Here is a 24,670-nt window from a genome sequence, read left to right as displayed (position 1 = left end):
TGTGTACATTTGAATAACTGGTCTTCCCTGTAAGTGCATGGATATTATCCTATCACAGATAGTGTACCTCATGACTGATCTGGATATGTTCTTTTTGACAAGGAATGCAACAACATTCCTCTTCAATTTGTCATTCCGGCATAGTAAATCATGTGGTTGTCAGATTCAAAATCAGCTCACTAATGCTTAAGATATTGATGTTTATGCATTGCTTTTCATTTTTTACAACGTCCAATTTTCCCAGATTCATACTTCATACATTCCATGTTCCAATTTTCAATGGATGTTTACAGCTGTCTCTGTTCATTTTGAGTTGTTCCCCATCAACAAATGAAGGTCCTGTGGGTTTTCTCCCACAGGCTTTACTCCATTCGTGCCATCATGGTCATCTTTACTTTAAGGAGGCAGCTCTTCCCCAGTTGCATTTTGAGTGCCTTCCAACCTGAGGGGCTCATTTTCCTGCACTCTATCTGACAGTGTTTCTCTGCTATTCATTAGGTTTTCAGTGACTAAATATTCAGAACTAGTTCGTCACTCTTTCCTCCTAGTCTGTCTTCATCTGGAAGCTCATCTTAAACCTGTCCACCATGGGTGACCCTGCCGGTATTTAAAATACCAGTGGCATAGCTTTCAGAATCACAGCAACTCACAAGCCACCACAGTATGACAGATTGACAGACGCGTGGTGGAGAAACTATGTTGGGGATCCCATAGTAGAATTTTGCAATGATTTATTAATTGCAGTACACCCTTTTTCAGCAACAAATTGCAATTATTGTCATGGACCTTGCCAGGAATCAAAGAGCCTATACTGTGGAAAGAGATGATGGAGAAGTTCAATGTCATCCATCAGACCTGCAGAACAGACCGTCATCTGTTCATGTGCAAGTTCAAAGTGAAAATGATGAAAATTAAATTTGGTCCACAAGAACCAAAATACAACCTTGAGTTTATCCCATCTGAGTTTAGAGACTATTTCAAGAATGGATTTGAGTAAGCTCGCTGGTGACTGCGTTGGGCTACTTGTGAGTGGAAATGGGGGAAAGGTGACAATGATGACATGGGTTGAGTTTGACCATGTTCCATAGACTCCTGTTGACCTTGAGGGTAGAGAGAGAAGAGGAAGGGCTGGTTGGTCCAAAGTTTAGGGAGACTTGGGAACTCCTGAGCCCATGGACCTAGTCATTGAGGGCTAGACCTGAGAGTGAAGTGTCCAGCTGATATGAAGTGGGGGGAGGAGCCCATTTGACCTAGGATGGATTGATGATCAGAACTTGATTAGAGGAAGATAAAGAAGTTTAATACAAGAAGCAAGTGTAAAGTGCTACAATTTGATGAACTTGGTCTTTACTTCAAGGAAGAAGTCCAAGCTGCTTTGAAGGCAAAAACCACAGGCTCCAGGAACTGACAGAATACCAACTCACATATTTCAACAAATAAATAAAATGCTGGAGTGCTAACTTGTATATACCAAGAAATTATAAAGGCAGTTACCTAGCCAACTGACTGGAAGAGAGCTATATTAGTGCCCATTCCAAAGAAAGTAATCTAACAGAATGTGGAAATTATTGAACAATATCATTAATATCGCATCCAAGAAAAATTTTCTGAAGATAATTAAGAAATGGTTGCAGCAGTACATCAACAGGAAACTACCAGAAATTCAAGCTGGGTTCAGAAGAGAAGATGGAACAAGGGATATCATTGCTGATATCAGATGGATTGTACTGAAAGTAGTGAACACCTGAAAGACATGTTTTATTGACTACGCAAAGACATTGAACTGACTGTATGGATCAGACAAATTATGGATATGCAAATAATGGGAATTTCAGAACACTTAATTGTGCTTATGCAGAGCTTGGTATAGATCAAGAGGCAGTTGTTGGAAGAGAGCAAGGGGATCCTTTGTGGTTTAAAACCAGGAAAGGTGTGTGTTAAGGTTGTTTCCTTTCATCATAATTATTCAATCTGTAAGCTGATTAAATAATTTGAGAATCTGGATTATATGAAGAACATAGCATCAGGGTTGGAGGAAGACTCATTAACAGTCTGTAATATATAGATGGCACAATCTTACTTGCTGAAAAAGATTAAAGACAACAGTCTTCAATATGGATTACATTTCATAAAGAAAATAGAAATCCTTACGACTGGATCAATAAGTAACATGATAAAAGGAGAAAAGATTGAAGTTGTCAAAGATTTTATTTTAGTTGGTTCCACAATCAATGCCTATGGAAGCTTGTTGTTGTTGTTAAGTGCCGTCGAGTCGGTGGAAGCAGTAGTCAAGAAATCAAACAATGTATTGCTTTAGGCAAATTTGCTGCATAAGACCTCTTTAAAGTGTTAAAAAAGGAAAGATGTCACTTTGAAGAAAAAAGTGCACCAGACCCAAGTCACGGTATATGACCCAAGTCACCTCATATGCATGTAGAAGCTGGACAACGAATAGGGAAGACAGGAGAAGAATGAAGCATTTGAATTATGGTGTTGGCGTATTATGTTGAATAGTTCATGCGCTGTCAGAAGAATGAACTTAGAATTCTGTCTTAGAATTATAGCCAGAATGCTTGTTAGGTGTGAGGATGCGAGACTTTTTCTTACATACTTTAGACATATTATCAGGACTTTTCGCTGGAGAAGAACATCATGCTTGGTAAAGTAGAGGGTCAGTGAAAAAGAGGAAGATCCTCAATTGAGGCAGATTGACACAGTGGGTGCAACAGTGTGCTCAAACACAGGCAGGACCAGACAGCGTCTCATTCTGTTGTACGTGGGTCGCTATGAGTCCGAACCAATGGCACCTAACAACAATATCAACAATCTTTACAGGAGAAGATCTCCAAGTCTTTGAAACTCTTCCCAATATTCATCTCCAACCTCCCACCCAGTGGTCTCCTTCTCTGACATTCTAAGCCACTGGGTAGGATGGAACCTCCAACCTTCCAGTTAGCAGCTGAGGGCTTAACTGTTGGGACACCTTGTTTTAATCTTACTCTGACATTATTCTCAACTACTTAAGAGCCTTTCATTTTATTGTTTCTTTTTCCAATTCATCCTCATCTCTTCTCCAAGATATTTATAATAATAGTTGTTGTTCTCAAGTGCCATTGAGTCAGTTCCAACCCATAGCGACCCTGTGTAGGGTTTCTGAGGAGCAGCTGGTGAGCTTGAACCACTAACCTTGAGGATCAAACCGCTTTTGCAGTCCAGCACGTTAACCCACAGTGCCACACCAGGCCTCCTTTAACAGGAGAGATGAACATATATCTTGACAAGTGGAAGGATTCCAAGAGAAGAACTGTTCCTATAACCTAGGCAATTATTTGAGGAACATGGTAGCTCTGTATGACAAGCACTGGACTGCTAACCACAAGGCTAGTGGTTCGAGCCCACCAGCCACTCCGCAAAAGAAAGATGAGGCTTTCTGCTTCTGTAAAGATTTACAGCGTCCCTCTGAGTTGAAACCCACCTGATGTCATTTAACAACAGGCAATTATTTAACAATGTATTTACCAGTTAGACCAAGTTTCTTTGTGAGAATATCCCATTCTTTCCTCACTTCCTCCATCCCACCCTTTATGTTGTCTGGGGATGTTGCTGTCCCTGCTTGGTCCCCTCTTTCTCTGGTCACATACAGATACATTGGGAATTGACTCAACAGCATGTAACAACAGTAGTTTGGATCTTCAGTAGCACCAACATTAAGCACTGGACTGCTAGCTAACTCAAAGGTTGGTGGTTCAAATTCAACATTGACTCCATGGGAAAAACAGACCTGGAAATCTTTTACGTCAAGATTTACAGACAAGGAAACCCTATGGGCAGTTCTACTCCATAACACACGGGGTTGCTGTGAGTCAGAATCAACTGGACATCACACAACAACACTAGTTTAGGAGCTCTGGTAGCATAGTGGTTACGAATCGGGCTGTGAACCGCAACATCAGCAGTTCGAAACTACCAGCTGTTCTGCGGGAAAAAGATGAGGCTTTCTGCTCCCGTAAAGATTTACAGCCTCGGAAACCCTGTACAGGGTCATTATGAGTCGGAACCGACTCACGGCACATAACCAACCAACCAACACCAGTTCTTATTTACTTGTATTTCTTGAATCGAATATGACTCTTCATTCTACACTTACTATATGCAGATGTTTTCTAGTGTAGTACCACCCAAACATTTGCATACAATACATATTTTGTTGTAAATTTTTTCCTTGTTCTTTTACCTTCTGTTGTTGTTGGGGGCCACAAAGTTGATTCTGATTTATAGGGACCCCATGTAACAGAGTAGAACTGGCATATGGTTTTCTTCTCTGTTATCTCTACAGAAGAAGGCCTGGCGGTGCAGTGGGCTAAATGTTTTGGCTGCTACTTGAAAGATCAGTGGTTCAAATCCACCAACCTCCAATGGAGAAAGATGAGGCTGTTTTCTTCAGTAAAGATATACAGACTCAGAAACCCGCTTCTACTCTAGCCTATAGGTAGCTCTGAGTTGGAATTAACTCAAGGACAAAGGGGTTGTTGTTGTTAAGTGTTGTCAAGTTGGTTCTAACCCATAGTGGCCTTGTATAATGTTTCTGAGAAGCGGCTTGTGAGTTTGAACGGCCAACATTGCGATTCAAAGTGACCTTGTGGTTCAGTGCTTATCCTACAGCGCCACACCAGGACTCCTTTACAGGAGCAGATGAGCAGGTTTTTCAACTGCAGAGCAACTGAGTTTCATTTCAGGAGGCTTGGTAAAGGAGGCACAGCATACTTGTATAAAAAGGGGTAGGGAGTCTACAGGCTGAGGACCAGCCACATGGGTTAGGGCACAGGTTCCGTGATGAGGCCCTCCAGCTTCCCGATTGGGCCCTGGATTGGCAGAAAGTGTGGTACTGACCTGGAAAAGCAGCACCAGTGTGAGGCCAAGGCAGGCAGAGCCGCAAATACCGTAGCCGGTCAGCAGGAGGCACCGCCGTCCCCGCAGCTCCACCAAAACAGCCTGCAGGGGAGGGCCGGGTGAGGAGCCGTGCAGGCCCAGGGACTCTGGGACCTGCCAGCTGGGCCCCTGTGTCCCATCCCTCCTTCCACAGCTCCTCAAACATCCCTTTCGTAGCCCTGCTACCTATAGCTTGGACCAAGGTCATGCAGTCAGACTCTGCATTCTTGTTCCAGTCATCTGCGGACCCCTGGATCTCACACCACCACCCCTACGACCCGCGGCTCCAATGGACATGCAGGTTGCCTAGAATATTGGGTTCCCTAGTCCCATCCTTTCCAGGGCTCTTCCCAGATAGGCACCTCCTGCCAATGACATCCCAAGCTCTGACCCTGGCTTCCTTTCTTTATTTCTAATCCTCTTTGCATTTCTGCTCCAGCCCACCAGCACCCTTTCAGGCAGTGGTCTCTCATGTCCTCACGACCACCAGGGGACTGTCATCACTACAAATCAGGCCAGTACAAGGGGAATTCAGAAAGTCATCTTTCGATTCCATTTCCCACAAACTTCTTGAAGCCCTTGTGTTTTAAGAAAAAGGAAGGGAAAAGGGCTGGAATCAGCTCTGTCTCCAGCCTCATCATCTGGGGGGAGAGAGACAGCCTCTTTCTGGCTTGACTTTCTCCAGGTATAAGGATGGAGAAGAAGGTTCTAGTCAAGATTATTTATCCTTGGAGAGGAGGTTCAGATGACAGAGAATGGTTCCCCACAGAGGGAAAAGTGGAGGGGAGCTAAGGGGTTCAGCAGGAGGAAGGGGTGGACAGACTTCCAAGAAGGGTCTGGAGTTGGATTGCTACCTGCCCCCCTTCCCTCCCTCAACTTTCTCTCTATCCTCTCCTGCTTTTATCAACTTTTCCATCCCTGCCTCTCCAGCCTTCTGCATCCTCTGAACATTGGCTAGGGTTTACACTGTCACTGTTATTGTTAAGTGCCATCAAGTCAGTTCCGACTCACAATGACTCTGTATAGGGTTTCTGAGGAGCAGCTGCTGAGTTTGAACCGTCGACTTTGTAGTTCAAACCAACCTTGAGGTCCAGTGCTTATCCTACCGCTCCACTCCAGGGCCTATACTAGCTCTGGGAAAACATAAATTAGAAAGTTTCTAGAAGAGGTTTAACCTCACAGGTAGCCCAGGAATCCAGAATTCAAACAATAATAAGATAACTTGGGAAATGTGGTCACATCCTCTCATGAGTGCACCTTTGTCAGCTCAGCTTTTTCATGTCGTGTTAATGCGGTGAACTGCAAAGTCAGTTTGAACCACAAGGTTGGTGGTTCAAGCTCACCAGCTGCTTCTTGGAAACCCTGTACAGGGTTGCTATGGGTTGGAACCGACTCAATGACACTTAACAACAAAGTCTAAAGAAACTGTATTACACTAACAAAACAGAGCACCGATAGCAGAATACCCATATTGCAATCCCCATAACCACTCCATAAAGGAAGAAACTGGGATGTGAAGGTATTTGAGTGATATGCGGTCACACAGTTAGGAAGTCTACAGGCAGCCCAAAGTGCATATCTCTCAGACCACCCAGGGCTGGCCCTGCCACCACATCTAGGATGACTATAGCCCCTCTGGAGATCCTCCGGCCACTCACCGAGACGACGGTCATCACTATGTTGACCACGCCGGCCCCCACTGTGACATACTGGGAATGCTCAGCTTCCACACCCGCTGAGGTGTAGATCATGTCTGCGTAGTAGTTGATCTAAAACAAACATACAGGGGCTGTGGGGAGAAGCCAGAGGTCCAGGCAGGGGCTTTATTCTTCTGACTCAAGCAACAAACAATCCTGGAAGCTTGGATGGGAGCCCCTTGAACAGGAAGGAGGAGGCAGGTTGTGGAGGAAAGGCCACAAACTGGAGTCAGGAGACCTGGAGTGGAAACTGGCCTCTGCGGAGCCTCGGGGGTGGGGGGTGTCTGTACCTATGCAATGGGGACGCTGGACTAGACCATCTGTTGGTATTGTTATCTGCTGATGTTGAGCCGATTCTCGACCCATGGTGCCCCCATGTGCTCTACAGGAGAACTACTCCAGAGGGTTTTCTTAGCTGTACTTTTTATAAAAGACCTGGCCATCCGCTTCCACAAATATCACACTCAAGGAAACCCTAGGGGGCAGTGCTACTGTGAGACATGGGCCCACCATGAGTCAACAGCACCCACACTAACAACCCTATTTACCGGAGCAGTTCAGCAGACTCTCCTCAGTGGAGCTGCTGAGTTAGTTTGAACCACCAGTCTTCAGGTTACCACGCAGTCTCCAAGACCATATCTCCTCGGGTGCTTTGTTTCCGCCATTTCAGTCCTCCTAAAAAGCTTTCTTGACACGCTTTCTGGGCCAAGTCCACTCAAAGCTCAGTTTCTCTTCTGGCCCAGTCCCAAGGATAGTTTCATATTGTTGTTGTTGTTAAGTACCGTTGAGTCAGTTCCAACTCACAGTGACCCTGTATAGGGTTTCTGAGGAGCGACTGGTGAGCTTGAACCGCCGACACTACAGTTCAAACTGACTTTGCAGACCAGTGCATTAATCCACAGCGCCACACCAGGACTCTCTCACACACCCTTCCAAAAGCCGTAAGTGCTGTTCTCTATCCAGGAACTCCTTCATGGGCTGCTGACTTCTCACTCGGTAAACATCCTTGAGTCCTCATAAGCCCAGCTCAAAGGTCTTTCCTGTGATACCAAGTGGTTTACTCCTCAACCTCCTGCATTTCCTGGAAGTGACCCCCTATATTTTTCAGACTTTTCCCCTTTACTCCACACCAGTATCAGATTCAGTTACAACCAAAGCAACCGCGTTCACACAGAGCAATGCCAGCCACTGTTGGTCATGGCTACGTCCGTCGGGAGTGAGTTCTTGGCACAGGCTGGAACAATGACCCACCCTCTCTCTCAGTCTAGTTGGGCTCTTGTGCAGAGAAGGAAGGACTGTTGGCAGGTGGTAAGTTCTCTTGGGGACTGGGAAGCCAAAAAAAAAAAAAAAGCTCTGGAGCAAGAGAAGAGGGTAGTGGGTGAATGGGGAGAGGTGGGCTTGGGAGACAGACAGAACTTGTGGGTTTTGTCATGGCATTCTGCCCCTGCTTCCAGGCTGCTCCAAAACACACCTTCATTTACAGAGCCACCTGGCTACCAGTCACTTGAAAACAATTGTTCTATGCAGTAAAAGATGACCGTCATCACAGCCCTCTACCTGGGACTCTGGCTCATCCACTGAGTTCGCAACTCATCTCTGTTCTTGTTCTTCCTGGATGCAGAGATGAACTCTGCATGCAGAAAGAATGTTAAGGGAGCAGTGGGGATTCAGCCGTAGAGCTCTTGCCTTCCATGCAGGAGATCTGGGTTCAATTCCTGACCAATGCACCTCATGCACAGCCACTACCTGTCTGTCAGCAGAGGCTTGTGTGTTGCTATGATGCTGAGCAAGTTTCAGCAGAGCTTCTAGACTAAGGTGGACAGAGGAAGAAAGGCCTGGCAATCTACTTCTAAAATACCAGCCAATGAAAACTCGATGGATCACAATGGTCTGATCTGCTACAGATTGTGGGAATGGTGCAGAACTGGGCAGGGTTTTGTTCTCTTGTGGATGCGGTTACCATAAATCCACTGCTTACTCAATAGCATGTAACAACCAACACCAACCATATCAGTTCTATCCATGATGTTGTTGTTAGGTGCCATCAATGGATTTCAACTCAGAGCCATCCCACGTGACACAGAACAGCTCCATAGGGATTTCTAGACTGTACTTTCTATAGGGGCAGATCACCCACCAGCTTTCTCCCATGGAACTGCTGGGTAGATTCAAACCATTGACCTTTCAGTTAGCAAGCAGAGCACCTAATTGTTGCACCAACAGGGTGTCTTAAATACTACCCATAATAGTTTGTGAAATGTTCCTTGTGTTTCATTCAATCAAAACTGCCTTCCGGTGGATCCTTGCCAAAGCAGCCTTGTGTACAGAGAGCAGCCCAGGACTAAACCCTCCTCTCACCAACACAAGCCTGTGCTCTGGGCTCAGTGGGCTCAGTGACCACCCCCATGGCCCCACATACCACATTGACCCCAGAGAGCTGCTGGCCAGCCATCAGCACAATGATGGAGATGAGCTGCCACCGCAGAGGCCGAAACGTGAAGAGATTAAGCACAGACAGGTGGCCCTCAGCCTTCTCAGCCTGACCCTCCAGACGCATTTCCTCCATCTCCTCCTCCACATCTGCCCAGCCATGCAGCATCCTCAGGGCTGTGAAAGAGCAGAGAGCATCCCCCAAACAGTCCAGTGTCCCCACAGCTGCTTTAATGGAGGTTATGGACAAGCAAGGACAGCTCTCCTCATCTCTGCCCACCTTTCCACTCAAGGCTCAGTGTGGCCTTCACTCAGTGCTAAGTGCTCACCTGACCCTAACTAGGTCCCAGTGCTGTGACTGATCCCAACCACACAGCACCCCATCCTGATTATACTCTTGGCTCCCAGTCGCAGGCTCCCTCCACCTACCATGAGCCTGTGCCTCCCACAGCCCCCCAGAGCAGGATTGGGGACAGGCAAGCACAGGAGGGGCTCTGACAGAGCAGCCTGTGTCACAAGTACCTTGACGTGCTGTTTCCTCGTCTCCTTTTTGAATCAGGGTGTAGCGGGGGCTCTCAGGGAAGAAGGGCAGGGTCAGGAGTTGAAGCAATGCGGGGATCCCGGTGATAGCCAGGAGCACTGGCCAGCCTGGAAGGAACCAACACCACAGCCTTGGGACCCTGGCCAACCAGGGGACCCCTGAGGCTCCACCAGAAGTCTCTCCTCTTAGAAAGCTGCTCACCTGTGGTGTCTCAGCCCTTGGTGAGAAGTAAGGACAGTAGAGACAGTCCTTGCCAAGATGTGGCTGCCCAGGGCCCACCCACAAAGGGGTTCCACATTAAAGATGAAAAAAAATATAACTGCAAAAAGGATATGGGTTCTAGCGAAAGACATAGGGAGGAGGCAAGAGTTAATGTGAATAGAGGTCAATACTGTTAGTGAAGTAATGTACATGGAAGGATTGCAGTCACCATAATGAAACCAAGTGTATGGTTTGTTAATGTGGGACTGATGATCTGCTCTGTAAATCTTCACTCAATTCACAATAAAAATTTAAAGAAAAAAGAAATGTATATGTGCTCTTCATTTGTTTTGTAAGAAGAGTATTGCTTTTCTTGGAAATAGTGTGTGGGTTGTAAGTTTGAACCCTGGAGAAGCCATGTCGTGTATCAATGTTATGGTTGGAGATGGGAGCAGTCCCTGTGCTGTGACTGTCTGAGATCCTTCTAGAAGGTTTGGATTAAGAAGGAGGTACTGAGATCTGACCAAGAGCACAGATCTGCACATATTACCTCCCCCCACGTGGATGTAAACTGATGGGGAGCGAGCCTCGCTAAGCCTCTTCTGGTTGTTAAGTGCCACCAGTAAAGTAAGTACATTAAGACATGGAAGGGAGTGAGAGAGACCACACTCACCAAGCACAAAATACCAGTTGCCAACAAGTTGACTCTGGCTCCTGGCAAATCTGCGTGTATCAGAGTAGAATTGAGCTCTATAGGGCTTTTTATCTATTTATTTGTGTGTATGTGACACAGTGGGTTAATGCTCTGGACTGCAAAGTTGGTCTGAACTGCAAGGTCAGTGGTTCAAGCTCACCAGCTGCTCCTTGGAAATCCTATGCAGCATCGCTCTGGGTTGGAATTGACTTGATGGCATTTAACAACCACAGCATGTATGCATATGGAGAATTGGTGTGGCGCTGTGAGTTAATGTGCTGGATTGCAGTTAGTTTGAACCACAAGGTCGGTGGTTCAAGCTCACCAGTTGCTCCTCGGAAAGCCTATACAGGGTCACTATGGGTTGGAACCAACTCGAAGGCACTTTACAACAACAACGACAACAACAATGTATGTATATGAAGGAGCTCTGGTAGTATAGTGGTTACGAGTCAGGCTGCTAACCTCAAGGTCAGCAGTTCAAAATTGCCAGCCATTCCTCAGGAGAAAGATGAGGCTTTCTGTTCCTGTAACGATTTACAGCTTCAGAAGTCCTATGCAGGGTTGCTATGAGTCGGAATTGACTCCATGGCACACTACCACCATGTATGTATATGAGAGGCTTTCAAAAAAGTTCATGGAAAGACTCCATTATCTTTTAATTAAAATTTTCCATGAATTTTTTGAAGCTTATTTGTCAAGTACCATAGTCATTTCTGACTCATAGTAACCCTGTGTAAGGTTTCCAAGAAGCAGCTGGTGAGTTTGAACCACTGACCTTGTGATTCAAATCGACCTTGTGGTCTAGTGCTTATCCTACAGTGCTATACCAGGGCTCCTTGAAGCTCATATCTCGCTCTCTATATTTGTTGCTGTTGTTTCTGTCATTGTTAAAGTGCTGTTGAGTTAGTTCTGATGCATAGTGACCCTGTATAAGGTTTCCAAGGAGTGGTTGGTGAGTTTGAACTGCTGACCTTTTGGTTAGCAGCCCAGTGCTTATCTTACAATACCACAATATATAATGGAATTTTTTCATCAACTTTTTGAAGGTCCCTCATATACGTATGTAAGGAGCTCTGGTAGTGTAGTGGTTATGAGTTGGGCTGCTAACCTCAAGGTCAGGAGTTCGAAACTACCAGTGGTTCTGCGGGAGAAAGATGAGGCATTCTGCTCCTGTAAAGATTTACAGCCTCGGAAACCATGTGCAGGGTCATTATGAATCGGAACCGACTCCTTGGTACTTCACAACAACAACAACATATACATATGTACATGTATTTGTTTGGGAGGTGTATATGTATATAATAGAGTCCTGGTGTGGTGCTGTAGAATAAGCACTGGACTGCTAACTGCAAGGTTGGCGGTTCAAACTTATCAGCCGCTCCTCAGAAATCCTATACAGGGTCGTTATGAGTCAGAATCGACTCAAATGGCACTTAACAACAACATATATATTATATACATGTTGTCGATACATGTTGTTGTTAAGTGCTCTTGAGTCGACCCTGTATACGGTTTCCAAGGAGAAGCTGGTGGGATTGAACTGCCAACCTTGTGGTAAGTAGTTAGTAGTCCAGTACTTATCTTACACCTCTATACCAATGCTACACATATGTATGTATATAATCAATAATACATATAGTCAGTATACAAAATAATATATTGTTGTTGTTGTTAAGTGCTGCTGAGCCAGTTTTGACACATAGCACCCTTTATAGGGTTTCTGAGGAGAGGCTGGTGGGTTTGAACCACCAACCTTGTGGTAAGCAGTCCAGTGCTAATCCTATGGCACCATACCAGGATACACATACCACAAAATAAATAAATAAATACATGTTTCTGTTGCGTCGATTCCGCCTCCTAGTGATCCTATAGTAGAATTGCCTCATAGAGTTTCCAAGGTTGTCATCTTTACAGAAACGGACCATTACAACTTTCTCCTGTGGAATGGCTGGTGGGTTTGAATCACCAACCTTTTGGTTAGCAGCCAAGCTCTTCACCAGAGTTCATAGTATATGTATATATGTATGTAGCTATTTCTACATGTTGAGTTGAGTTGCTATTGGGTCATTAACTACTTATGGTGACCCCAGGTGGGCACAGTAGAACTGCTCCATAGGGTTTTCAAGGCTGGGACCTTTTGTAAGATTTCCAGGCCTGTCTTCCAAGGTACCTCTTGAAAGATTTGAATCTCCATGCTTTTGACTAATTGTTGTTGTTGTTGTTAAGTGCCGTCGAGTCGGTTCCGACCCATAGCGACCCTGTACAGGGTTTCCGAGGGTGTAAATCTTTACGGGAGTAGAAAGCCTCATCTTTCTCCCGCGGAGCGGCTGGTAGTTTCGAACCGCTGACCTTAAGGTTCGCAGCCCGATTCGTAACCACTATGCTACCAGAGCTCCTTGACTAATACTCAAGTTTATCCATTTGTACCACTCAGGGACTCAAGAGGGTTTTCAATGACTGATTTTTCAGAAGGAGATCATTAAACTTTTCTTTCTAGGAACCTCGAGATGGATTTGAACCTCTCACTTTTTGGTTAGTAGCTGAGTGTTTAACCACCCAGGGATTCCCGAGCACACACTACTCCATGACTATCATCAGAAACCGGCCAGTCTGGCTTTCCCTCACAACCCTGGGGTTGAAGTCTTTCTCTTTGAGTCGGAGTGTGTCACTGCCAACTGCATGCACCAAAGGGCAGTTTGGGAATCATTATGCCTGATGGTCTTCCACTGGGCACCCACTGGGTTCCAAGGCTTTGAGCCTCCTCAAAGAACTGGGGGGACTGCAAAGACATCGATACCTCCATTAAGGACATTTGTGAAATTGAGGTGATTTGAAAATGTTTGTTAGAAAAAGAAAACACCTATTTTGTTTACAGGGGCCTGCACTCAAGTTCTCCATCCCAGCGTCTTCTCTCATGTGAACCTCGATCTCACAGTAGTTCATACTTTCTTCTGTCTCCTCCTCCTTTCCTGTGTCCCTTGTGGCCTCCCCACCATAATTCCCCTCACTCCCCATCTACAAATACCAGTCTGCCTGCATGTCGGTAACACATCAGTAACACATCACTCCTAGGCCTTAAGCTCTCAGTTGCTAGTTGGATCCCACCCAGCAGCATTATGGGAGAAAGTCTTGGCAACCTGTTTCCATAAAGATGACAGCTTAGAACCCCTACAGGGGCAGTTCTACTCTGTCACATGGGGTCACTATGAGTCAGGATTGACTTGATGGCACCCAACAACAACAACAAAAACAGGGCATTCAAGTGTATGGTTATTTCTGTCAACTAGAAAGAAAAACCCCTTCTCTCTGGACCTCACTGCCCCTCCAGCTACCACCCGCCTTTGTTCCTTCCCTTTATAATCAACCTCCTAAGAGGTGTCTACACTGCCTGTCTCCTCCTCCTCCCATGGGTTCTTGACCCCTCTCCAAGCACATTTTGCCCCATCAGCCCACAAACCTGACCTTGCCAAGATCACCAGTGACCACCATTTGCACAGATTTGATCCCAAGGCCAACCCTCAGCCTTCATCTGGCCTGACCCATCTGCAGCACCGTGCACAGTTGGATGAGAGACTGACCCAGTGCGTGTGTGGCTCTGGTACATGCACCCCATCCCCTGCCCCCAGGTCTCTGTGGGTTGATTACCTGTGGGATTTCCCAGGATGGCCTGCAGGCTGAAGATCTGAGCGAGGAAGATTCCAACGATGACAAAGACCTCGGTCATTGTCCCCAAGGTGCCCCTCAGGTTCTTGGGAGCCAGTTCTCCCAGGTACATTGGAAGGGCACTGTACGATATGCCTAGTTTGGACAAAACACTATCAGAAGAAGAAGATTTTTCCAAATCCTGTGACCCAGAGCCTGAGATTTAATTCAATTCTATCAGCTTCTCCATCAGAAGCCATGGTGGTGCTATAGGATAAGGTTGGTGGTTCAAACCCACCAGTCAGTCAGTGAGAGAAAGAAGGGACTTTTTGTTCCTGTAAAGATTTACAGCCTTGGAAACCTGAGACGAGGTCACTGCGAGTCAGAACCAACTCAATGGCAGTGGGAAGTGGGAGCTTCTCCGAGGGGTTAGTTCTTGCTAGCAGTGTTGTGAATTGAATTGTGTTCACCCTTGAAAAAAAAGCTGTGTTAAAATCCTAACCCCTGTACCTATAATTATGACCCTGTTAGGAATTTTCTTTTATGCTAATGAAGCTATACAAGTATAGCGTGGGTCCTAAAGTAACAAAAAGAACCAAGTGACCCATAATCATCAGTTTAAACTGTACATCCCTCAGTAGATATCTTGTAAAGCCTCATCCTTGTTGTTCCTAAGTGTTGTCAAGCTGGTTCCAACTTATAGAGACCCTGTAGAGGGTTCCTGAGGAATGGCTGGTGGGTTTGAACCATCAACCTTGCAGTTAACAGTCCGGTGCATCTCCTACAGCACCACCCATGGTGAAAGTGTACAGCTGTTTTGTTGTTGTTATTATTTATTGGGCTTAAAATAACAAAGCCAAAAACCCCAAAACTTTTCTCAACAAGTTGATTCCAACTCATGGCAGTCCCATGCATCACAGAGTAGAACTGAGTTCCATAGGGTTTTCTTGGCTATAATTTTTCAGGAAGCATATCACCAGGCCTTTCTTGCTTGGTACTGCTGGGTGGATTCAAACTGCCAACCTTTAGGTTAGTAGTTAAGTGCAAACCATTTGCACCACCTTGTTGTTGTTAAGTGCTGTCAAGTTGGTTCCAACTCATAGTAACTCTGTGTAGAGTTTCCAAGGCTGTAAATCTTTGCAGAAGCAGAAAATCTCATCTTTCTCCAGTGGAGCAGCTGGTGGACTTGAACTGCCAACTTGTGGACTGCAGTGCAGTGTCTATCTTCTAGAGCCACCATGCTCCCTTGTGCCACGTAGGGACCTTTCAAAGGAGCCTTGGTGTTGCTGTAGGCGAACCAAAAGGCCACTGGCTCAAACCTACCAGCCACTCCAAGTACGAAAAATGGGGCAGTCTACTTCTGTAAAGCGGCACAGTCTCAGAAACCCTATATGGGGTCACTATAAGTGGGAATCAACTCCACGGTGTTGGGTAGTTGTTGTTGTTGAGTACCGTCTAGTCAATTCTGACCCATAGTGACCCGGTATAGGGTTTCTGAGTAGCAGCTGGGGAGCTTGAACCACCGACCTTGTAGTTCAAACGGCTTTGCAGTCTGGCGCATTAACCCACAGCGCCACACCAGGAAGTAACGTGAAATTCACCAGGGTCAACTGGCATAACACAGTCCACAAGACAATGCTCTATAACCTGCTTTGATGAATAGCGTCCCGGATCTTAAAAGCTCATGAGTGAGCAACCATGTAAGGTGCAACTATTGGTCTCTCCATGTGTGGAAGAAAGGAGTGTTATGAGAATTGAAGATGCTTGAAAATAATTGGTCCAATGGAACACGTGAACATGACGGCATGATTCTGAGGCCAGAAGAACTAGATGGTGCCTGACTATCTACCACTACCAACTATTCTGAAAGGGATCACATTAGGAGGTCCCAGATAGAGTGGGAGAAAATGTAGGACAAAGCTCCAAATTATATACATATATAAAGAAGACTGGGCTTACTAGTCAGAAAGAGACTGGAGGAACTTGAGACTATGGCCCTTGGCCACCTTTCAGGTCTGTAAAGGACTCACCCTCATGGCCCAATGTTCAGCTAAGATAGGTATTTGTTGTTGTTGTCAAGTGCTGTCGAGTCGATTCCGACCCATAGCGACCCTGTATAGGGTTTCCAAGGAGCAGCTGGTGAGCTTGAACTGGTGAGCCGACCATGCAGTTTTGCAGTCTGGTGCATTAACCTACAGCACCACACCAGGACTCCAAGATAGGTATATAGAGGTGATAAAAACACTAGAAAAGTATGCTTACCATGGAATGGTCAGTCACTTAAAATCAAAGGGGCAACAATTTGCCTGAGGACAAAGTTGAGAAGGGATGGGAAGGCGAGTAGATGGAAATAAGAACCACAGAAAGGGATTGCAATCATTGAGATGAAATGAAGTGTATGTTTTGTTGGACGGAAAACCTTCTCTGTAGACCTTCACTCAATTCACAATAAATAATAATTAATAATAATAACATGAAGTTATTGTTTCTTCTAGTTCCTAGGTTTTCAAATGGTTTGCCTTTGTCTGGTAGTCAAAAAATTAGTGGTTCAAACCTATCCAGCAGCACCAAATGACAGAAGAAAAGGCTTTACTTCTGTAAAGATTGCAGCCAAGAAAACCCTGTGGACCATGGGATTGCCGTGAGTCAGAATCAACTGGACAAAACAACAAAAGCACTATTCTTCCTGATTCTGAACTTGGCCAAGCAGCTGCAGCCCTGAAGTTTCCCACGGGCTCATCATACAGCTGTGAGGAGAGGGTCTGCAGGACTGGGTGTTGCTGGTTGTCTCAATTCTCCATCTCCCCTTTCATCCTCTGGCAAACGAGACCACCTTCTCACATGATTGTCTTAGGACAAGGTTCCAAGAGCCAAAGGTGTGTGTTTCAAGATCCCTTCTGATGAAAGACTTTAAATTAAAGGAAGGCCACACAGTTCCTAAGGCCCAAGGACTGAGACGGGAGGCTGCTCCCAAAGTGGGAAGATCCAGACTGAGCCAGGAGAGCTGAAAGAAGTCCAACTCCCTCCAGTCCCAGTTCCAGCCTTGGCCAACAGGACTGGGGTGTCCATCTAGGCCCCTCCACCAATGTGAACCCGAGTACAGCTTACGTGTCAGCTATTACCCCACATACCTGCACAGATGCCCAGCACCACTCGAGAAAAGATGATCAGCTCAAAAGCCTTAGCCACTTTGCTAACTCCCATGAGGATGGCAGGGACGATGGCAAAGACATTGTTGATCAGAAGGGTCCCTTTTCTGCAACAACAGCAAAATCCAGAGTGCAGGGGGGCTGAGTGGCAGGAGCTCTTTGGGCACCATATTGTCCAAACGCATCATTCAGAGGTGCCAGGAATGTGCCTGAGAAAGGAATTATGGGTGGGGAGAATGGGAAGGCAAGGACGAATGGGGAAGAAGATTTGGGAGGGATGTGTTCTAACAGCACAGGCAGAGGCTAGACTGTGGTCAGAAATGCTAAACGGGATTCCTGCATCAGTGGATAGATAAACTCGATGTCCCTCTCAAGGTGGAGAAATGGAGGTGAGGGTGTGAATGTCTATGCTGGATGTGCCCTCTCTGCCCTGTCTTAGTGATCTACCCCAATTCTCCTTACTGGATGCCCCAATCCTGATTTGCATCAGTGGCTCCCTTGCCCTCCCTCTCGCCTTTGGCTTGGGTTTTGCCAAAGATCACCAGTGGGTCAGGAGGAGGGAAGGGAGTCCCTTTGCTGTGGGCTGCAGTGGTTGGCTGGTCTTCCCATAGTTCTCTTGTTGTTGAGTGCTGACGAGTCAGTTCCGACCCTTAGCGACCCTGTACAGGAGCAGCTGGTGAGCTTGAACCACCGACCTTGCAGTTCAAACAGCTTTTCAGTCTGGCGCATTAACCCACAGTGCCACACCAGAACTCTCATAGCTCTCTTAGCCCCCAGGAACTACTTTCTCCCTCGGCCCCTCCAGGCTGAAGGTGGCAGAGCAGCCCAGTCCGCTGCATCATCCTTTGCTATTCCCCTCTACTGCCCAGACCTGTGTGTGCCACCAGAATCCAACTGATATAGGTACTCCGAGTCAGCTAAACCAGGAGGGTGGGCTCTGGTGTAGAAGCCAGGTGCCTGCTGCTGAATGGGTGCCATGAGTGCTCCCCAGACAATCCACAGGGATCCTATGCACTCCCTGGGGCTGCTGCACCCCTGTGGGAACTCCCAAAAGAGCTCATGCCAGCCCAGAACTCCAGGCCTCCTGACTCCCAGGCTCCCAGCTAGCCTCAGGGAAGCTGGGGCTGTCAGAACTACAAGGACAAGGCCAGCTCTACTGTGCTTCCCTGGACCTCAGGCTCCTTTTTCTGCAAAGTGAGAGGAAATAAGACTAGTCTGAGCTATAGGATAAACACCGAACTGCTAATTACAAGGTTGGTGGTTCAAACCCACCAGGTGTTCCTCAGAAATACTATACAGGGTCGCTATGAGTCAGAACTGACTTGATGGCACTTAACAACAACAACAATTAAGGTTCCTTGGTGGCAGAAGTTCTGTGGCTGTGGGGTTCAAGCAGGACAGTGGAGGCCAAGCCTGGGCTTCAAGAACTTCGGACACTCCAAATGGCCTGAGAGCAGCACAGCCCAAACTACTAAAAAGCCTGAATTATAATTACAGCATATTGGAAGTTTTCTTCATTCAAGTACATATATATGAGTAGTCTGGCAAATTAACTGTGAAGTAGTTAGAAAATAAATGCTGTATATTATATTATGTGCTTCAATATAGAAATCTCAGTTATAATTGTTTCTTTTGTGGATGAAATGGAATGTGCTGAGATTCTTTAAAAGTTGGTTTTCTTTAGAGAGTTTCCCACTCCTTCCTACAAATTGCCTGACTTGGTGCATCCAAGTCCAAGTGTGACTATGAATTCAGAATGAGTGGGGCCTGGATGAAGGACACCCCTGAGCAGAGCCCAGTGACCTGGGCTCACACTTTTCCTTCCTGGGTACCTTGCCCTGTGCGCTTGTCCTTCCTTATCTGTGGAGTCACGCCTTTGGAGTACCTGGGCTTAAGCATGAAGCTTAGTGGATCCGTGGAAGCAAAGCAAAGTACAGAGGACCGTTCCTCATTTCCAACCAAGATATGGAACGGTGAGTGGCACATGGAGTGACTCAGCCTGAACCCCAAACCTCAGGACAACAGAACTCTGATGAGCCCACCTAGGGAGTGGCTGCTGCTTTTGCAACCTGGAGTCCAGAGCACCTGACCTTGAAACCAAGCCCAATCACAAAGCATTTATTGAACACCTGCTAGAAGTGCTTACAAGGCACTATGCTGAATACCATTAAGAACTTTGATCACAAGGGTTATACCATCTGTGGTGGTGGTGGTGGTGGTGGTGTGCAGTGTGGAATTGATTCCAACTCATAGCGACCCTGCATAGGGTTTCTGAGGCTGTAAATCTTTATGGGACCAAAAAGCCTCATCTTTCTCCCATGGAGTGGCTGATAGATTTGAACTGCTGACCTTTTGGCTAGCAGCTCAGCTCGTAATCCACTAGGCTACCAGAGCTCCTTACACCACCTGTATGGAGTAGATAACGGGAAAGAATGTATTCCCATGCTGTTGCTGCTAGCTGCCATTGAGTCTCCCTGACTCATGGATCAGACCATTATCATCTTACTGGGTTCTCATCAGCTGATTTTCAGAAATAGATAACCAGGCCTTTCTTCCTAGTCTGTTTTAGTCTGGAAGCTCTGCTGAAACCGGTTCACCATCATAGTATCACACAAGCCTCGATGATTGGCAGGTGGCAACACCTGAGGTGCATTGGCTGGGACTTGAACCCAGGTCTCCCATATGGAAGAGGAACCACCACTGCCCTCACATGCAACTGATCGGGGAAAGAAATCCCAGAGGTATTCAGGGACTTGCTTTAAGGTCACATGATGTCACGACCATGTTTGGACTATGATTTTCATACCCCTGATCTTCAAGTTTGCACCATCTCCCTACCTTGTGCCTTGCCAGTCACCAAGAGGAGGTGCGTATACTAACATTGAGTGTTAAAGGAGAAGCGTGCCTTCTGCTTGCTTACCTGCCGCACTTATCCACCAGCAGGCCAACGATCAGAGACCCCAACAAGCCGCCCAGAGGAAACATGGACACGGTGCAAGACCACAGGAGCAGCATGGCCTTGTCATCCAGGAAAGTCCCATGCCGATTGAAGTAGGTTTCATTATAAAATGACTTCAAGACCTAGAAAACATCATCCCGTTCCCAGCAAAGCGTACTGTATGACTCACTGTACGGAGGGATGGGCTGCCGATACCCCCAGGACACAATTGAACCAGCTGTTTCTCAGGTTACTGAGTTTGATGACAGAAATGAGCAGCTAGATTACATGAAATCCTTTTTGATCTGTTAAAGAGCTCACTTTTCAGAGGATCAGCACTGGACTGCTAACCAAAAGGTTGGTGGTTCAAATTCAACAGCTGCCCCTCAGAAACCCTATGCAGGGTTGTTATGAGTCAAAACCGACTCAGTGGCACTTAACAATAACCCTTCAAAAAGGAACCTGAGAAATAATCTTTCTAATAGTGTGACTTTGGGAAAAATGTAATTTATATAATCTCTATAGTTCGTTTTCTCATTGGTTATAGTAATGATCTGCGTACATCCCTACAGATAGCATCATGGAATGTGCGTGGGCATTGAATGTGATAATGTGATGGTGCACTGCTTGATGAAGAAAAGATGTTTTATCAATGGTCATAATTTGTTGTTTCTGTTGTTAAGTGCTGTTGAGTCAGTTCTGACATATAGCCACCTGTATAGGGTTTCTAAGTAGTGGCTGGTGGGTTTGAACCTCCAACCTTGTGGTTAGAAGTCCAGTGCTTAGTTTACAGCACCACACTAGGACTAATAATTATAAGTGTATAAATATACACAGTGGAGTCCTGGTGTGGCGCTGTAAGCTCCTCATAAGGTCGGGGGTTCAAACCCACCAATCACTCTTCAGAAACCCTATACAGGTCTCTATGAGTCAGAACTGACTCGATGGCACTCACATCAACAAATACACAGCATGGGCTATAGTACCTCCTATAACAGCTGGGAGTCCTGGTATGGTGCTGTGTGATGAAGCACTGGTCTGCAAGGTCGGTTTGAACTACAAGGTTGGCGATTCAAACTCACCAGCCGCTCCTTGGAACCCCATACCTCGCTCTGAGTCGGAACCAACTCGATGGCATTTAACAGCAATAGCTGCTGACTGACTAAAGTGTAGCTCGAAACTAAAAGACATTGTTTTGTTTTGTTTTTAATTCAGAAGAATTTGCATAAGCAAATGAATGGCAATTGTACCTGCTCTCCTCTGAAGGATCCTCCCTCCTCTGGCTCTTTCAGGGACTTCCTGCTTGAAACTGTCCCCTCTCTGTCCTATATCACTGGTCCTTCTCTGGCCTTCTGATCACTACACAAACACCTCTCCTGCCCTATTAAAACTTAAGTCAGCTCTCTCATCTTGCTCCAGTTTGCTGTTGCTGTTCGTTGGTCAACTCTTGGCTCATGGTGAGTTATGTGTGACAGAATGAAACATTGGGGGTTCTTTGCTGTCTTTATGATTGTTGGTTTGTCTGAGTGCATTGTTTTGGCTGCTGTATCTGGTCATCTCGTTGTGGATTTTTCTTGTTTTTGATGACCCTCTGCTTTACCAATCAGGACGTCCTTTTCTAGCGATTGGTCTTTCCTGATGACGTGTCTGAGGTAAGCAAGTTGAAATCTTGCTTCTGAGGAACATTCTGGTTACATTTCTTCTCAGGCTGACTTGTCAGTTCAAATCCCTTCCCTCCCAGGTAACCTCGACTTCATCTGGCCCATTCTCTCTTGAACTTTCTCCAATCACACTTTTGTCTCCAATTCTCACCTCAGCTGCTCTTGTCGAGGTCACCCACACCCTCCGCAAGTCAGTCAGTCATCAGTTCTTAGTCCTCATCTTTACTCTCTCTTACCCCTTGACTCACAGTCTTGGGGACAGACACCCTGTCCTTGGTCTCCCACACATGACAATGGCCCCTTCTCTGCTTCCTTTGTTTCCCGTCTCCTCAGTCTCAAGACTTAAATTCCCCAGGGGTCAATGTTTGCTTGACTCCTTCTCTTTGGCTTCTTTCAGTGATCTTCCCAAGGGAAGGGCAGCAGAATTGAGGGTCAAAGTGACTGAGTAAGGAATCCGGGTCCCCCTGGCATCTCATTGTTCCTGGAGAGGGTGATACTCCCTGTGAGCACACCTCCAGTCACCTCCTGGTCTCCAGAAGCAGACATCTAGAAGAGGCCTGAGGATGCTGCAGGGAGAGGATGGGAAATAGAAGCCTCCAGAAGGAAGATGGAAGCTTCCATCGGAAAGACAGCGACTTCCGCAGAGAAAGATGACGTGGCCTTCCTGCCTTGCAGACCCAATTCAGCTGCCCACCAACGTATGTTGTACTCACCTTGTGTGGCGTGTTGACCACGGAGATGTTGTAGCCGTACTGGAAGGCAGAGCCAAAGGCCGCACTCAGTGTTGCCAGAACTAGCGTGGGCTGGAGTCGCTGTGGAAGTCGAGGGCTGTGTTCAGGCCTGGCTACAGGTTTCCCAGAAATGGGGCCATAGCTGGGCCTCCATTTTCTTCCAGATCAGACAGTAAGTGGGGTGAAGGGAAGCCCAGGCTATACCCAGAGAAGGTGGAGGAAATGGCTTGGCAGAAAAAGTGGCCCAAGGCTGGGGCCCTCAGGGCTCTGTGGGATCTGGGATCCTGTTTCTCTGAGCATGCATTCATTCCTTCCTTGATGATATAGTTGAGCACCTACTTTGTTCCTGGCTTTGTGCTAGGGAATGCCACAGGAAGAGGTTGAGGAAAACACTCTCCTCATGGATTTTAGATTCTAGGGAAGGCCAAAAGGAAAAAGACAAACAAATAAAATAATCCCAAATAGTGATCATGTTATAGAGACAATAAAACAAGGAATAGAATAGAAACCAAAGGTGGGGGGATGTGTGGGCATTTTCAGCAGGTTGGACAGGGAAGGCCTCTTGGGGAGATGTCCTTTGAGCTGAGACATAAATGAACAGAAGAAGTTAGCTATGTGGAGGGTTTGGGGAAAGAAAGTTCTAACAGAACTACAGAAAGCAGCCCTGAGGCAAGAGGCCACACATAACTTGTCTTTCCCTCAGAAGAGGCCAGCTGGAAAACCTATCAAAGCAGCTCTGAGCTCACAGAAACATACTTCACTGACTACCAAAACATACGGAGCCCAGGAGGGAGTGGAACGGCAGGACTGAGACGAGCTGGTGCAGCCCATGTCCTGGACGCCACCCCCTAACCTCTACTCCTTTCCCTGTTATAACTGTGTATCCCACTCCTACCACACACCAACCTCCACTGCACTCACCCATCCACACCCACCTATGCCCTCATCCCTCTATCCCTTAGCCCACAACACACAACTCTCGCCTCAGCCTACCCACAGCCCACTCCCACCATACCCTCACCTCCACTATTCTGACCATATCCATTCTCACTAGACCCACACCTTCACCCCAACCCTCACCCCACCTCCAACCTAGATGCTCACCCAATCCACACCTTCATCCCATCACACCCCTGTTCATTCTCACCACCACATCGTCGCCTCCACGTCCCACGCACCCCTAGCCTCACCATACCCTCACTGCCAGGAATTCAGTAGTTGCGTGCTGCCTTCAGCCCTAAGTGGGGCTGGGAACTTCAGATACCAAATAGAGAAGGGTACTATTTGAGAATCTTCAGAGAAGACCTCTGAAGTAGGGTTGGGGGAGCACAACTTGTCCAGGGCAGGCCTTCACACCCTCCGTGTGCCTGAACTGTGATGAATGGGAGGCACACTGCCCTCCTGCTGCACCCACCCCCGAGAGCTGGTACTCCCAGGAAGGACAGGGCCAGGAGGCTGCCCCTCCTTGTCAGAAGCCACCCAGCAGCCCTCCTCTCTATCCACGAAGCTCCCTGTCTGGTGGGACAGGGACAATGGTGGTGACTGTTCGCTGGCACTCACCCCCTCCCTGGGAGAGGCAGGCTTCGGAGGCCCTGTCTCTTTGTTTTCCATCCTTGTTCAGGTAGGAGGCAGGTACGTTCTGCCTTCCAGGTCCAGGCGAGTGGGCGCTGACCATGGCAGAACTAGTTAACTCTCTCCTGGGATGTGTGAATTTATTGCCCTGTGGCCTCTGGACTGGGCAGACTTTCCCCAAGAGCCTGTTTTCCTTGGACGTGTTGATAAGATAAGCAATGGTGTTTAGCCAGTGACAATTGGACAGCTTGGATTTTATCTAAACTACAAACCCAAGTTCCCCCATTGCATCCAACGCTGCTGTTATCAGTCAATCCCAACTCCTAACGACCCATGTATTACAAAACAGAACTTCTCCTTGGGATTTTCTTGGTGGTAATCTCGGAAATCCTGTACAGGGTCGCTAGGGGTCGGAACTGACTTGATGGCACTTAACAACAATCCCTTGTAGTGCAGTGGGTTAAGCACTGGGCTGCTAACCA

The 24,670-nt window shown here is 46.8% G+C and overlaps 1 protein-coding gene across 1 annotated transcript in view; it reads right to left on the bottom strand.

Annotated features, from left to right (window-relative positions):
- The window catches only part of SLC2A7 (solute carrier family 2 (facilitated glucose transporter), member 7), a 54,886-nt gene extending 30,659 nt beyond the window's left edge, over window positions 1-24,227 (bottom strand). The window contains exons 1-9 of the mRNA XM_006873096.1: window positions 24,177-24,227; window positions 22,599-22,697; window positions 20,207-20,367; window positions 17,269-17,393; window positions 14,141-14,293; window positions 9,579-9,704; window positions 9,046-9,233; window positions 6,588-6,698; window positions 4,891-4,992 (exon numbers count right to left, since the gene is read on the bottom strand). Coding sequence (XP_006873158.1) covers window positions 4,891-4,992; window positions 6,588-6,698; window positions 9,046-9,233; window positions 9,579-9,704; window positions 14,141-14,293; window positions 17,269-17,393; window positions 20,207-20,367; window positions 22,599-22,697; window positions 24,177-24,227 — 1,116 coding nt within the window. The remainder of the gene's footprint in view (window positions 1-4,890; window positions 4,993-6,587; window positions 6,699-9,045; window positions 9,234-9,578; window positions 9,705-14,140; window positions 14,294-17,268; window positions 17,394-20,206; window positions 20,368-22,598; window positions 22,698-24,176) is intronic.
- Window positions 24,228-24,670: the final 443 nt, after the last annotated feature.

This window comes from Chrysochloris asiatica, unplaced genomic scaffold (genome assembly GCF_000296735.1).
Source record: "Chrysochloris asiatica unplaced genomic scaffold, ChrAsi1.0 scaffold00223, whole genome shotgun sequence".
NCBI classification, from domain to species: domain Eukaryota; kingdom Metazoa; phylum Chordata; class Mammalia; order Afrosoricida; family Chrysochloridae; genus Chrysochloris; species Chrysochloris asiatica.
This window is presented reverse-complemented; position numbering and strand designations above follow the sequence as displayed.